This window comes from Triticum dicoccoides, chromosome 1A, assembly GCF_002162155.2.
Source record: "Triticum dicoccoides isolate Atlit2015 ecotype Zavitan chromosome 1A, WEW_v2.0, whole genome shotgun sequence".
Classification (NCBI taxonomy): Eukaryota; Viridiplantae; Streptophyta; class Magnoliopsida; order Poales; family Poaceae; genus Triticum; species Triticum dicoccoides.
In genome coordinates this window covers 302600562-302615163 of record NC_041380.1, presented here as the reverse complement: position 1 = coordinate 302615163, position 14602 = coordinate 302600562, and the positions used below count along the sequence as shown (strand labels likewise).

The following is a 14602-nucleotide window of genomic DNA, read 5'->3' as shown; positions in this document are numbered from 1 at the left end:
GGGGAGGGGAATCTGTTGGTCGCGTGACCAGATATGGTCAGCTAGGGCGACACCATTCCGCTGCCGACCTTGAAATAGAGACTTGTAAAAGTCTTCAACTAGCAGGCGAATAGCCTGAGGGTCTTGAAACAACTGTCCACCCTCCCAGAGAAGAGGGATGGAGCAACGTCGCCTACGGCCATTAGCGATGGCCTGGAAGTAAGCAGTGTTGGCATCCCCAAATAGCACCCAGTTAATGGAGCCGCATTGGCGCCAAAACTCCTCCTCCTTGGAGTAAATCTCCATAAGGGAGTCCTCCAAGTTATATCTATGCATCCATTCCTCCGCGGAGATCCCTGAGATATCTGCGCGGAGGTCAAGGTCCCGGATCTCCTCGAGGAGGGAAGCCTTCTGAATACGAAGATCTCTCCCAATGTTCGCCCCCCATCCCTTCATAAATTGTCGGGATCGTTTGGACAAGTGATGCCATTCATCGAGAACAGACATATGCCTATGGGGCTCGGCGCGAGCCGAGACCCAGTGATTCTGGACCGCTTCCATAAAGCCAGGTTGCCGAAGCCAGAAGTTCTCGAAGCGGAACTGCGGGGGAGGACGCGGCCGTTCATCCATAGAAGCTAGGAGGAGGGGGACGTGATCAGAGCCAATCCGGGTAATGGCCTGAAGGGATGCCAAAGGGAAACGAAGTTCCCAGTTCGGGGAAACAAACACCCGATCAAGCACGCTAAGGGTCGGAGAGACCTGTGGATTAGTCCAGGTAAAACGCGCCCTGACCCACGCGACCCAGTCATTGAAACGACGCATCTCGGCCAAATCCACCCGAGAGTTATTCTTCTCCTCAGCGGATCGAAGAAGGTTGAAGTCGCCTCCAACCACAACCGGGAGGGTCGCGGAGGAGATCTTGGCATGGAGCTCTGCCAAAAAGGCGGCGGATCGACTGTGATCGGCCGGACCATAGACCACTATGATCTCCCACTTGAAGTTTACGTCACGTTCCCAGACTTACCATACTAACAAAGTGGGTTCCACGGTCCATGGAGCCCACCTCAAAGGTAGCATCCTTCACACCTAATAGGATGCCACCGGAGTGACCGGTCACCCCACTAGACGGCAACCAGTGCCAGGCGAAAAGATGTCTACTAAGACGCTCAAGTTCCACTAGAGAGAACTCAGTGTGCATTGTCTCTTGGATTGCCACCACATCAATGGCTTCCTCACGCATGTACTCAATGAGCTGCCTGCGGCGGCCATCGTGGCCAAAGCCCCGCAGGTTCCAAAAAAGAGCGCGCATGATCACTCGCCTAACGGGTCCTCCCTGGACCCAACAGTGGAGGCAGCGCTAAGAGCCCGGCGTAGTTGAGCAGTGCGAGACCGAGTACGGCCACGAACCTCACTAGGATCGGCCTCAGGGGGGGGGCACGACCACGGGGGCGGCGAGGTGGAGGGGTGGGGGCCTCCGCGGCTGCTGCCGCCTCGCGGGCCCTAGTGGTTGCGAGGTGGCCCTCTAGGATTTCTTTTGCCTGGAGGGACGCAAGCTGCTCAAGGGTCGGGCCCTTCTCGCCACGGAACACAATAGCCGAATCAGCCGCTACCTTGGCAAGGTGCCCAAGAGGAACCCCGGCAAGAGCGGAAAATAAAACATCTACCTTTAGAAAACTGTGTGTACTTCCATCCAAGTTCACGTTTCAAAAAGTAGGCATGAGTTCTCTACTTTGTTGGCAGGAGAGGTCATGTGCCACAGAGATGAGAGTTGTAGAAAGTTATAATAAGAGAGCCTCCAAATTTTGGTATGAGCTTTCACAAATTTGGGATGATCCTTTCATCCAGATTTCACCCAACTTTCAGATTGCTAAGTCACAAATTTCAACTCCAACCTACCCTCAAACATCCAAAAGTGCAGTAAGTTGTGATCTAGAGTTTTAGATCTATTTGTTGTCCATAGCTGGATTTGTTCCTCGGACTTAGAAATGACATTCTACCATGCACATCATACTGCACATGTATCCACCTTTCATAGTTACTTTGAGATTCATGCCATGTTTTTTGGTTTTTGACATAGTTTTCCTTGTTCTAGAGTATTGCATAAAGTTTCGATGTTTTTCTTGCCTCATTGTGTACCGTGGCAAACGAGTGCACCTTATTTACTGGTACGTGACGATGCATTGTGATACACTTTGAACAGGAAAACAAAAGGCAAAGCAATATGCAATACTGTGATAGAAGGCAAACTTTGCCAAAACCAGAAAACGTGGCACAAATCTCGAAGCAACTGAGAGAATCCATGTAGTACGATATATCACGGGCATGGTAGAAAAACCACTCTCCTACAAGATTGTGATAAGTGCTTGCAAGAGATAAAGAGCCGAAACATGAACGCCAAATGCCAATGCAATTTGGAGCGCAAGAAGCAGATCAGTGTCCATGAAGCCACCTCGGGATTAAACCGTTGAGAGTTGCTCAAGGTTCGGGTCAAAAGAGTCGCTCGAGGAAGGCCACAAAGGTGTTGATTAGTTCGTTGTCGCAGGTCTTTTAGCTCACCAAATCAAACGGCCATACGTTGCCATCAAGCAACCACACCACACCACGAGGCCACCTATATCAACGCCTCAAGAACCCCTCCAAAATCACACATTCCTCGTTCCTCAAGGCGCGCACACACACACGCACGCACGCCAGGACACCACCACCTTTGTCTGCATATCCAAATCGTACGTACGCACGCCATGGGCGCCATGGACGAGCTCATTTCGAGCGGCGCGCACAACGCCACTACGGCCCCGTTCCTCGACGCCGGCGGCCTCGCCAGCCTGCTCCCGCAGGTGCAGACGGTGGAGGTGCTCGTGGCAGTATTCATCTTCGTGGCCATCCACTCGCTCCGGCAGCGGCGCTCGCTGGGCCTCCCGTCGTGGCCGGTGGTCGGCATGCTCCCGTCCCTCCTCCTCGGCGTCCGGGGCGACATGTACGAGTGGATCACGGGCGTCCTCAAGGCGCGCGGCGGCACGTTCACGTTCCGCGGGCCGTGGTTCACCAACCTGCACTGCGTCGTCACCGCCGACCCGCGGAACCTGGAGCACCTGCTCAAGACCAAGTTCGGCAACTTCCCCAAGGGCCCCTACTTCCGCGACACCGTGCGCGACCTCCTCGGCGACGGCATCTTCGGGGCCGACGACGAGGTGTGGCGGCAGCAGCGCAAGGCGGCCAGCCTCGAGTTCCACTCCGCCGAGTTCCGCGCGCTCACGGCCAGCTCGCTGGTGGAGCTCGTGCACCGGCGGCTGCTGCCCGTGCTGGCCGAGACCGAGGCGGCCGGCGCGGCCGTGGACCTGCAGGACGTGCTCCTCCGCCTCACCTTCGACAACGTGTGCATGATCGCCTTCGGCGCCGACCCCGGGTGCCTCCAGAAGGGCCTCCCGGAGATCCCGTTCGCCCGCGCGTTCGAGGACGCCACCGAGGCCACCATCGTGCGCTTCGTCACGCCCACCGCGGTGTGGCGCGGGATGCGCGCCCTGGGCGTGGGCCACGAGCGGGTGCTCCGGCGCTCGCTGGCCGGCGTCGACGAGTTCGCGTACGACGTGATCAGGAAGCGCAGGGAGGAGCTCGCCGCCGCCACCGCGGCCGGCCGCGAAGAGGACGCCGCCGGCGGGCTCCGTCGGGCCGACCTGCTGACCATCTTCACCAAGATGCGCGGCGCCGACGGCGCCCCGGCCTACTCGGACAAGTTCCTCCGCGACATCTGCGTCAACTTCATCCTGGCCGGGCGCGACACGTCGTCCGTGGCGCTGGCATGGTTCTTCTGGCTGCTCAGCAAGAACCGCGGCGTGGAGGCCAAGATCCTGGAGGAGGTCGAGGGCATCGTAGCGGCGCGGGCCCGCAGCGGGGAGGTGGAGGAGGAGCTGGTGTTCCAGCCGGAGGAGGTGAAGCGGATGGAGTACCTCCACGCCGCGCTCTCCGAGGCGCTCCGGCTCTACCCGTCCGTCCCCGTCGACCACAAGGAGGTACGTGCTACGTACTTCGTATCTTGCTCGTATAATACGTACATGCATGCACAATACACACACGATGCTATACATGGCACGACTGTCTCATGTTGCGACCTTGCATTCGGCGTTGGTGTTTGGTGGAACTAACTTGACCTCATGACACCAAGTTCCCAAGTGTGTGAGCCCTTCCCCATCATCTGCATGAGGAAATTAAAGCAAGCCAAAGGTAGCTTCTCCTACAACAAATAGGAACGATGTGTAGAATTTTTTACTAGCTAGATGGTGTACGATGTGTACAATTTTGTACCTCGAGTCAAATAGGAACGATGACAAGTAACTGGGTTATTGTGGATACTGCTAGTCTGCTACTGAGGTCGACTCTTACCCAAGTCGATGGACGCATGCGAATTCCAATTAATTCGTTGCACCTCACTAACTGGAGTTTTGAGCTTGCATCATCGTGAAGCTAACGTGTAAAAAGAACTTACGCAAGATTTATACTACTAGGTAGTAGAGTAGTAGGTTGTCAGTTGGTCGTCTACTGATGTTTCTGGGTACTTTAGTTGTAAGGCTTCAAAAGGTTGACAGAGACACGTGTCTCATAGATTCAGTTGCAGTTGCACCTGTGCTCAGGTTTACTATACTTAATGATAGGTCTGCAAATTAAGTTGATTGCCAACAAGGGTACTCTTTACCTTGCTCGTAGAAAACCCAAAAGCAGACCACAGCATCTTTAGTCAGACCACCTAACCTCATCTACCTGGACTGGAGTAGGTGAAAGCACATCATAACAAAACTGAAGCAGTGACAGTCAACAAGTTAGCATGTCACCATGATAACTGTACTGTGCATAATTTTCTCATGATCCGTCCATCCATGATCAGGTTGTGGAGGACGAGGTGTTCCCCGACGGCACGGTGCTGAAGAAGGGCACCAAGGTGATCTACGCCATGTACTCCATGGGGAGGATGGAGAGCATCTGGGGGGAGGACTGCAGGGAGTACAGGCCAGAGCGGTGGCTCAAGGACGGCCGCTTCATGGGCGAGTCCGCCTACAAGTTCACCGCCTTCAACGGCGGCCCGCGCCTCTGCCTCGGCAAGGACTTCGCCTACTACCAGATGAAGTTCGCCGCCGCCTCCATCCTCCGCCGCTACCGCGTCGACGTCGTCCAGGGACACCCGGTGGCGCCCAAGCTGGCGCTCACGCTCTTCATGAAGCATGGCCTCAAGGTGACGCTGGCCAAGAGGGACGACAAGGCCAAGCTCTGAACCACATCAAACATCCTCTGGTGGTGTGTTCCCAAGTGGTGGTGTGCTCTCCGGTGATACTTTGCAGGAGAAAAGCTGATGCTGTGTGGAAAAAAAAAGAGCTTTCCTCCCTTCTTTCTTTTTTCGCTTTCTGCTTATTACACTTTGATGATATTGTTACTATGTCCTTGATTTGTTACGTTTTGCATTGTTAGCATCTATATAGTTTAGCCAACAAATGTAGAACCTCTGTATATGTGTACTTTGTAATGGTGAAGCACAGCATGACTATAGCTTCAGGTGTTGTTGTTACCGGCGAAGATATTTAGTGGTATATTATTTGAATATAAAACACCTGCAAGATATGATGAGATCTTTTTAAATAAATGTGCTCTCAATCAGATAGAACTGCTTATATTACCAAGAGCAATCTTTCAGAGTTTTAATCAGAAAAGAAAAACATAGGCAACATCCAGGGACTCTGAAATATCTGGTAAAGAGTCTTGTCATTTATTCATTATATTCAGAGCTCTTGCGTTTTGGGGAAAGTTTCATGGGAACCTGAACAGTGATGTAAAACCAGATGGTAATCCATGGCTTTTTATCGATGTAAGTTGGCCAACTTCATGCCTTGCCCTCCCAGCCCACGGTCTGGTTGGTCAATGTAGAAAACTGTAGGATGATAATATTGTGTTGTATCTGTTGTATTGATGTGACCCTCATATGTGGTATATATAGAATACACGAGGGGGTAGAGGCTTGGAGTACAAGATAAGTAATACATGGTTTAAACCTATTCGATCTATTCCTTATCTCTATCTTTAAACCCAAACTATATTCTAACATTCCCCCTCAGTCGTAGCGGGAGTGAAACAGACGATTGCGACTGGATTTGAAGTATCATGCTCGCGTCGTCTTCTCCGCTTCACCATCATCACCTGCATCTCTGATGGGTCGGCACCTAGGGCGGTGACTGCGTCCCCTTCTGGTGCCTTCCTTGTCTCTCCTCTCTCTTCCCTCCCGCAGTCACAGCGGGAGTAGCGTGGATGCTGGTGACGACGCAGACGCTGTTGACTGGAGTTGTCGACAATGTGTTGCTGTAGATGTGGTCGTGTGTGTCGATGTCGATGTAGTCGATCATGATGTAGCCGTGGTCGAGGTAGTCGTGGTCGATGGTGTGGTCGTCGTGGATGATGAAACCGCACAAAGCCAAAGGCGCAAAAAAATGCATTATACGGAGATGCAGACGTGGACGATGCACCTTGCGGATGTCAGAGGGTGCCGTCGGCGATGAGTCCATCGGTTTTGCCAAGACTGGAGGAAGCCCATCGAGCACACATCGGTTTTGCCATAACCGTGCGGCCGTGTAGGGTCGTCACTGTAGTGACGCCGTGTCGATGCAGTCGTGCCGTCGTGGATGACGCGGTCATTGCCGTCGTCGTGACGCGATCATTGCCGTCGTCGAGGTCGCATCTTACAGAAAAGTCTGTCAGAGGATGCTAGGTGTCCATCTTGTGGACAAGGCAGTGGCGGTGTGTTGACGAAGATGTTGATGAAGACCACGTTGATGAAGACCACGTTGATGAAGACCTTGGCGATGAAGTGTCGGCTATGGCGTTGCAGCGGCGTGTCGACGATGATGCGTCGCTTGAAGGCGTCCCTCTGCGGCGACCGAGTGTCGATGTCGTGTCGCGCCGGAGAAGTCGGTGAAGAATTGCATAGTCTGGATGATGCATATTGCAGTGCTTCCCTAGTGCTTCCCTTAGATGTAATCGGCGAAGTTTGTTTCTTTTCTTTGGCGATGTAGTCATACAACTTGTCATACAGCTTGATGTAGATGGCAGGCCGTCGCCCAGAAGACCGATGGAGTTGGCTTGGTGCAGATTTGCAGATCGCGTGGGTGGGCGTGCCTCGAAGTAGAAGACCTGCGGGCTCTCCCGGTGTCCCGTGCTGCGAGCCGGCTCGGTGAAGATGTTGACAACGTGCGGTGCTGCCAGTTGGGTGTCGCCGGATCGAAGCTGTCCGGAGTTGCGCCCGTGACGAGGTTGTCGATACAGATCGATGTCGTGCAGGTTGCCGACTCGCCGTATACTCCTAGTCGATGATGCTGGCCCTCCTGGCCTGCGTGTGTGGCGTCCGCTCTTGAAGCCGGCCGCATGGAGCAGCGCCTGGTGTCGCGTAGCCGCGTACACATACGCTTGATTGGATCCAAGTCCATGACTGCATGCACGCGCCGAACGGATGATGATGGAGAGTGCCTGACCGCGCTACCTGTTGTGCGTCGCTGGATCGAAGCAGCTCTAGGCGTGCTCGAACCATCGGCCTCGGGTAGATCGATGTTGACAGACGCTTGGCCATAGATGCCATGCATCTGTCGATGCTGTGTCAGAGTTGCTTTCCGCCGTCAGGAGATCCGCGCACTCGTACGCGATGGAGGTCGCCGCGGGAGCTACGCCCTCCCGTAATCGGGCGTGCGTTTCCTTTCCCAGCTACACGCCAGGGTCGTCGTGGTCCTTCTCCTCGCTTGAGGGAGAGGCCGCAGTAGAGCGGTGACTGCGTCCCCGTGCTTGTCACCGGATTGAGGTCGTCGAATTATTTGGTGGCTAAAAAAAAAATTCTACTAGATGGAATTTTGAGATTGATCTAATCTAAACTAGAGAACTGATATACTATTTGATTGACGGGTGCCGCGCCCCCGGGGAGAGGAGATGAATCTCCCCGAGGGCGGCGCGCTGCGAAAGTGATGGAAAACCTAGGATCGGCGTCGTGAGACAAACCGCTCTGATACCATGTAGAAAACTGTAGGATAATAATATTGTGTTGTATCTGTTGTATTGATGTGACCCTCATATGTGGTATATATAGAATACACGAGAGGGTAGAGGCTTGGAGTACAAGATAAGTAATACATGGTTTAAACCTATTCGATCTATTCCTTATCTCTATCTTTAAACCCAAACTATATTCTAACAGTCAACTTCAAGCCCTGCCACTCCACTCTTCATAGAATTCAGCCACAAAATTTTCCATGAACTTGTGCCTTTTCTCTGCTCTCTTTTTCCCAGCCTGTGTGCAGAGTGAACTATGTGTCATGTATGGAATACATAATGGAAGGCTACAGCATGTACGTCATGTTTGTACTGAGAACCATACATGGTATTTATAACAATGATTATAGTTAATACTACCTCAATGTCAAAATATATGTTGATTACAACATCGAAAGTTCGAAACGATACCCACCATGACATTATGACCATCAACTTCTTTGAAAATAAAATAGTTCTAAATTAAAAAAAAGTAATTTCATGATGAATCAGGCATGTTGTACATTAAATGACTGACCTTGGTTATTTGTTGTGCATTAAAAAAATATTTAACTGACACAGATTATAAAGGAAATGTATTTTTACATAGACAACATTGATGTATATAATGGGATTTATTAGTAAGCTGGATCTCACCTGCATGCTATGTGCAACCGAAGCCAAGTAGACCTTAACATAACTCTACTAATCTTACTAAGCTCAATAGGTCTAAAGCGGCAATTCTTTCTTTCTGGGTTTAGACAAGAGAAAGTACAGAAGAAAATAAAAAGGACCAGTATTTCATAGCTCAGCCCTGACCTCGGTCTTCATCATGTCCTTCAACTTAAAAAGTTTCTCGTGGAAATGATTAATTGATGTTTGTTTCTCCTCCTTGGACATATACTTCTCCTTTGACAAATTATCCCGTGGAAGTACGTTAGGATCATGTAATGCACTGTTCTTGCTCCCTCCATATGTAAAACATCTTGCAACACCTACAATGTTAATTGGGAAGATTAGGGGGACATACCACATATTCAGATAAAAGGTGACCATCCCTTTTGGGGACAAACAATAAACAAAATATGACCAGATGTGTAGCAAAAGAAAATACATTCTCGATTTTCTTTGGCCAAACTTTATAGCTAACAATTGAGAATGTGTAACCATTTCTCAGTTCTAGTGAACCCGGTAGGATCCAGAACATTTCGTGTAACATCGGTCAGATTAGGTACAACCATGGAAATAAATGACACAGGTTGTGCCCTGTTTTGATATTTCCATGTACTAGCTCATCTTCAGATTCTAGCGGCATACCACATTCACATGACTTACATCTGCATTCTATCAGTGATGCTTTTGTTTCATCAATAACGTGCCAGGGAGCTAGACACCTAGACATACTATTTGTGTGCATTGCTTGCAGATATACAAACAGTGGTATATTTTGTAATTAATTCTAGTCTACGTGCCAAAACCAAATGCTGGGACAATCATTAAATGAACTTAAAACAGCAGAGCCAGATAAAGACAGACGGAAGACAGGACGTGCAGAAAGAATGTGTATAACCAGAGCTCTGCATAGTTGTATGGTTTTAGAATTATTAAAGAAATTCCATTATGCGAAACAGATACATACATTTATGGTTGAGCAGTACTTACCAATCGCACCAATTGCATCCAGACGATCTGCATCTTGCACGATTGCAAACTCAAGAGTGGGCTCCGCATTAAGCTTATTTGAAACCTCATTTTTGAATCCTGCAGTTAACATTGCAGGTGTAACTTTGTAAGAATTAGACAAATTGTGCAATGGTGTTACAAGAAATCTCAACACACTAAGCACTACTAATGGGTATTCGGTTCAAGTAACAGATAACAACGGTAACCTTTGAAATAGCACAATGAATTATTTTTATTGCATAAAAATATGAGAATTGATGCATGCAGAGATAATATGGACAGCTAATAAATAACATCATATACGGAGAAAACATTAACATGCAGAATGAGCCAATGCAGGCGTTTGAATTTTTACTTGAACTACCCTAAAAAGAACTAAAATTAGACCAAAGTGCTCCAAGTGAGCTATAACATCGACCGAAAAGGAAAAAACATGGTCGATTACAGGAAGTTGCTTCTTTTTCAATTATAACATAACAATTCATCGAAAGATCCACAAAGACAGACAACTCACCCATCCCTGTAATAATGGCCACTATTTCCTCCCTCTGTCCCTCCTCCAACCCTACCTCTTCAAGAAACCTTTTGACGATGCTCATATCCTCCACATTATCCCTATCCATTCATCCCATCAGATTCACTTACCAAGCATAGAACACTCTCAACGACCGGACAATACAATATATACAACCGTCAAACAGAAAACAGTACAAGACTTCTATGAGATCAACAGTTTAGCTAACTCAGCTCAACTTTCCTCTCACTCTTCAAGATCGGAAGAAGACATTTAGCAAAGCAACGACAAGTTTTCTCACTTGGTGTACTTGTAATCACCTGCACGAACAGAGGTAGCAAGAAATGGGAGTTCCCCATCAGTTGTTCAAATCGAGAGCTAATCGGCTCAAGCAAATCCATGAACACAATCAATAACGAAGCAGTGGGGCAATTGCCACTTACCGATGTCGTGCAGGAGAGCAGCCAGTTCCACCTGGAGCAATCACCCCTCACGGATTAAACAAACAATATCGATAGACAAAGTTCCACACATCAATTGGAAGAACTGGCGGAGGACAGAAGATGAGGCGAGGGGTTGTTACGATGAGGAGGCGGTCGGGGGAGGAGACGCCCTGCTCGGCGGCGAGGGAGAGCGCGAGGTCCCGGACGCGGAGCGCGTGGGCGGCGTCGTGGGAGGCGTCGCGCCCGCTCATCTCCCTCTCAACCAGCTCCTCAGCACACCGCACCGCCGCCGCCGCCGCCGCCATTTTCTGTGCGCTGTGTGCAGAGCAGGAGGCGGCTGAGAGTCCGTTGGGGTCGGGGGCTGCTAGTGCTACTGAGACACGGACAGACGAAGGTGGGTCTTGCCGTCGGAGCGGGATGGCCTCTGACGAGGGGCCACTGACATGTGCGCCTGGGTCCACATGCCAGTGCGAGTATACTATTGCAGAAGTCTGCTATCCTCCGGTCAGTCTCAAAGTAAGGTCAATTTTACCGTGCGACCCCATCCTATTCAGGTGTATCCATTCGAGGTAGAATGAACGAATAGCGCGACCTAACGTGCGATCCAAACGGATAAATATCTAGGTTTCGTCCGTTTTCGATTCATCCCAGCCCAAACTTGCGCCGAATTTGGGGTGAAACGGACATCGCGCAGACGGGCTCGCCGCACGCCCTTGCCCCCCCTCCCCCAGTGGCCTGCTTGTCGGAGACACTAGCAGTCCCTTCGCTTCCAACGCCTCCACTCCCTCTCCCCGCCCCGCCCCGCCGTCGGCGCCGCCACTATTCTCCGGTCGCCTCCTCACTGCGCATCCCCTAGCCGTCCATACCAAACCACGTCTCGACATGGCCGTCACCACGCCCGCGCTTTCGCCGTTGTTTTGGCCATCGATTGGAGGAGATTTGACTGTTGCCGTCGTAGCCGGTGGCAGAGGGGATACGACGTACCACGGCGGCCACGTCAGCTTTCGACAAGTGCTCCGGTCTCCAGACCGGCCAGTAGTCGGCCGCCAACCACCCCTACTGCTTCGAGGTGATCATCGCGGCCTCTTTGCCACCACGACTGTAAGGTGTTCGACACTTTGCCCACAAAGGTATGGACAGTGGAGATGAATTTTTCTTCCACCACTTCATTTATTCATCGGACGATTCGTCGTCGAATGATGAAGATCTTGTGGTGGCTGCACTGGTCGTTCATGACCACATTGAACGGCAGCTTCCTCGGTACAGGGGGTCACTCCCTGGCCATGCTCCCAACCTGAACCGCAACAGGGAGACAGGCCATGCCCTGCTCTATGTCGATTACTTTGCGAACACCCCGCTCTTCAAACCGGATAAATTCTGTCGCCGTTTTTGTATGGCAAGGCATCTATTTAATCGTATCCGAGAGGGAGTGGTTGCTCATGACCCATACTTCGAGTGCAAGACAGATGCCCTTGACAAGCTCGGATTCTCCTCTTACCAGAAATGCACCGCGGCCATCTGCATGCTTGCATATGGAATTCCAGACGATCTGGTGGATGAGTATGTGCGTATGAGTGAGACCACATGTCTAATGTCATTGTACAAGTTCTGCCAGGCCGTGGTGGCAGTGTTTGGCCCTGAGTACTTGAGGCAGCCAACCGCCGCTGATACAGAGAGATTGTTGGCGACCAACGCAGCTAGAGGCTTTCCAGGCATGCTTGGCAGCATAGATTGTATGCATTGGGAGTGAAAGAATTGTCCATTTGCTTGACAGGGCCAGTACAAGGGGCATGGCAAAGCGTGCACTGTCATATTAGAAGCGGTGGCTTCACAGGATCTTTGAACATGACATTCCTTCTTCGGCATGGCAGGTTCTCACAATGATATCAACGTGCTACAGCGTTCTCCAGTCTTCGTAAGGCTTGCAGAAGGCCACTCCCCATATGTCAACTTTGAGATCAACAGCCACTAGTACAACAAGGGATACTACCTAGCTGATGGTATATATCCTTAGTGGTCAACTTTTGTGAAGACAATCTCGAACCCCCAAGGCGAGAAGAGAAAGAGATTTGGACAAATGCAAGAGAGTGCTAGAAAGGATGTGGAACGTGCTTTTGGTGTGCTTCAATCCCGATGGGTTATCGTTCGAAACCCTGCACTGTCATGGGATGAAGGGGAGCTTTGGGAGGTGATGACTGCTTGTGTGATCATGCACAACATGATCGTCAAGGACGAGCATGATGACAGGATCTTCGACCAAGGATTTGATTGTCAAGGTGAAAATATTGAGCCCCTGCACCAAAAACCGGCCACGTTTGAACAGTTTGTTCAATTCCATCGTGAACTGCGTGATTGACAGTTGGGGAACGTAGCAGAATTTAAAAAAAAATTCTACGCATCACCAAGATCTATCTATGGAGTCATCTAGCAACGAGGGAGAGAGTAGTGCATCTACATACCCTTGTAGATCACGAGCGGAAGCGTTCAAGAGAACGGGGTTGATGGAGTCGTACTCGTCATGATCCAAATCACTGAAGATCCTAACGCCGAACGGACGGCACCTCCGCGTTCAACACACGTACGGAGCGAGGACGTCTCCCGCGCCTTGATCCAGCAAGGAGGAGGGAGAGGTTGAGGAAGAGGGCTCCAACAGCAGCATGACGGCGTGGTGGTGGTGAAGCTGCAGTACTTCGGCAGGGCTTCACCAAGCTCTTACGGAGGAGGAGAGGTGTTGGGGAGGGGAGGGGCTGCGCCTTGGATGTTGTTTGCAGCCCTCCCCTTGCCCCTCTATTTATAGGGGAAGGAGGAAGGGGGTCGGCCCCCTCTAGTTGAGATATAGAGGGGGGCGGCGGCCAAGGGGAGGGGGCTTGCCCCCCAAGCAAGGGGGGCGCCCCCTTTAGGGTTTCCCCCCCAACCCTAGGCGCATGGGACCAAGGGGGGGAATGCGGCCAGCCCATGTAGGGCTGGTTCCCTTTCCTCTACAGCCCATTAGGCCCTCCGAGAGAGGTGGCCCCTCCCGGTGGACCCCCGGAACCCCTCCGGTGGCCCCGGTACAATACCGATATGCCCCCGAACCTTTCCGGTGACCGTATGACAACTTCCTACATATAAATCTTCACCTCCGGACCATTCCGGGACTCCTCGTGATGTCCGGGATCTCATCCAGGGACTCCGAACAACATTCGGTAATCACATACAAGTCTTCCTAACAACCCTAGCGTCACCGAACCTTAAGTGTGTAGACCCTACGGGTTCGGGAGACATGCAGACATGACCGAGACGACTCTCCGGTCAATAACCAATAGCGGGATCTGGATACCCATGTTGGCTCCCACATGCTCCTCGATGATCTCATCGGATGAACCACGATGTCGAGGATTCAATCAATCCGTATACAATTCCCTTTGTCAATCGGTACGTTACTTGCCCGAGACTCGATCGTCGGTATCCCATTACCTTGTTCAGTCTCGTTACCAGCTAGTCACTTTACTCATACCGTAATGCATGATCCCGTGATCAACCACTTGATCACATTGAGCTCATTATGATGATGCATTACCGAGTGGGCCCAGAGATACCTCTCCGTCATACGGAGTGACAAATCCCAGTCTCGATTCGTGCCAACCCAACAGACACTTTCATAGATACCTGTAATGTACCTTTATAGTCACCCAGTTACGTTGTGATGTTTAGCACACCCAAGGCACTCCTACGGTATCCGGGAGTTGCACAGTCTCATGGTCTAAGGAAATGATACTTGACATTCAGAAAAGCTACAACAAACGAACTACACGATCTTTGAGCTATGCTTAGGATTGGGTCTTGTCCATCACATCATTCTCCTAATGATGTGATCCCGTTATCAATGACATCCAATGTCCATAGTCAGGAAACCATGACTATCTTTTGATCAACGAGCTAGTCAACTAGAGGC

The 14602-nt window shown here is 50.9% G+C and overlaps 2 protein-coding genes across 3 annotated transcripts; one reads left to right on the top strand and one right to left on the bottom strand.

Moving 5' to 3' along the window:
- Positions 1-2643: 2643 nt before the first annotated feature.
- Positions 2644-5389, top strand: LOC119269719 (cytochrome P450 86B1-like). The gene is made up of 2 exons (XM_037551624.1): positions 2644-3989; positions 4859-5389. Exons 1-2 carry the CDS (start codon positions 2721-2723, stop codon positions 5240-5242), a joined length of 1653 nt encoding a protein of 550 aa, XP_037407521.1. The 5' UTR covers positions 2644-2720; the 3' UTR covers positions 5243-5389.
- Positions 5390-5834: 445 nt separating this feature from the next.
- Positions 5835-11058, bottom strand: LOC119269728 (uncharacterized protein YpgQ-like). 2 transcript variants are annotated; one of them, XM_037551640.1, is made up of 8 exons: positions 10809-11058; positions 10669-10699; positions 10527-10545; positions 10226-10326; positions 9691-9789; positions 8848-9023; positions 8199-8287; positions 5835-5884 (listed from the first exon to the last, which is right to left on the bottom strand). In XM_037551640.1, exons 1-7 carry the CDS (start codon positions 10971-10973, stop codon positions 8201-8203), a joined length of 678 nt encoding a protein of 225 aa, XP_037407537.1. In that variant the 5' UTR covers positions 10974-11058; the 3' UTR covers positions 5835-5884; positions 8199-8200. The 2 variants fall into 2 exon arrangements, with proteins under 2 accessions (XP_037407537.1, XP_037407528.1); XM_037551631.1 differs by lacking the exon at positions 5835-5884 and having other exon boundaries at positions 8014-8287.
- Positions 11059-14602: the final 3544 nt, after the last annotated feature.

What these genes read in the sequence shown, in the direction of transcription:
- LOC119269728 (XM_037551640.1), bottom strand. Translation starts at nt 10,973, where the DNA reads ATGGCGGCGGCGGCGGCGGCGGTGCGGTGTGCTGAGGAGCTGGTTGAG. An exon ending in GGCCATTATTACAGGGATGG is followed by an intron (nt 9,790 to 10,225) that starts GTGAGTTGTCTG and finishes TGTTAACTGCAG; the next exon opens with GATTCAAAAATGAGGTTTCA. An exon ending in AGGACATGATGAAGACCGAG is followed by an intron (nt 8,288 to 8,847) that starts GTCAGGGCTGAG and finishes CTCTGCACACAG; the next exon opens with GCTGGGAAAAAGAGAGCAGA.
- LOC119269719 (XM_037551624.1), top strand. Translation starts at nt 2,721, where the DNA reads ATGGGCGCCATGGACGAGCTCATTTCGAGCGGCGCGCACAACGCCACT. An exon ending in TCCCCGTCGACCACAAGGAG is followed by an intron (nt 3,990 to 4,858) that starts GTACGTGCTACG and finishes ATCCATGATCAG; the next exon opens with GTTGTGGAGGACGAGGTGTT.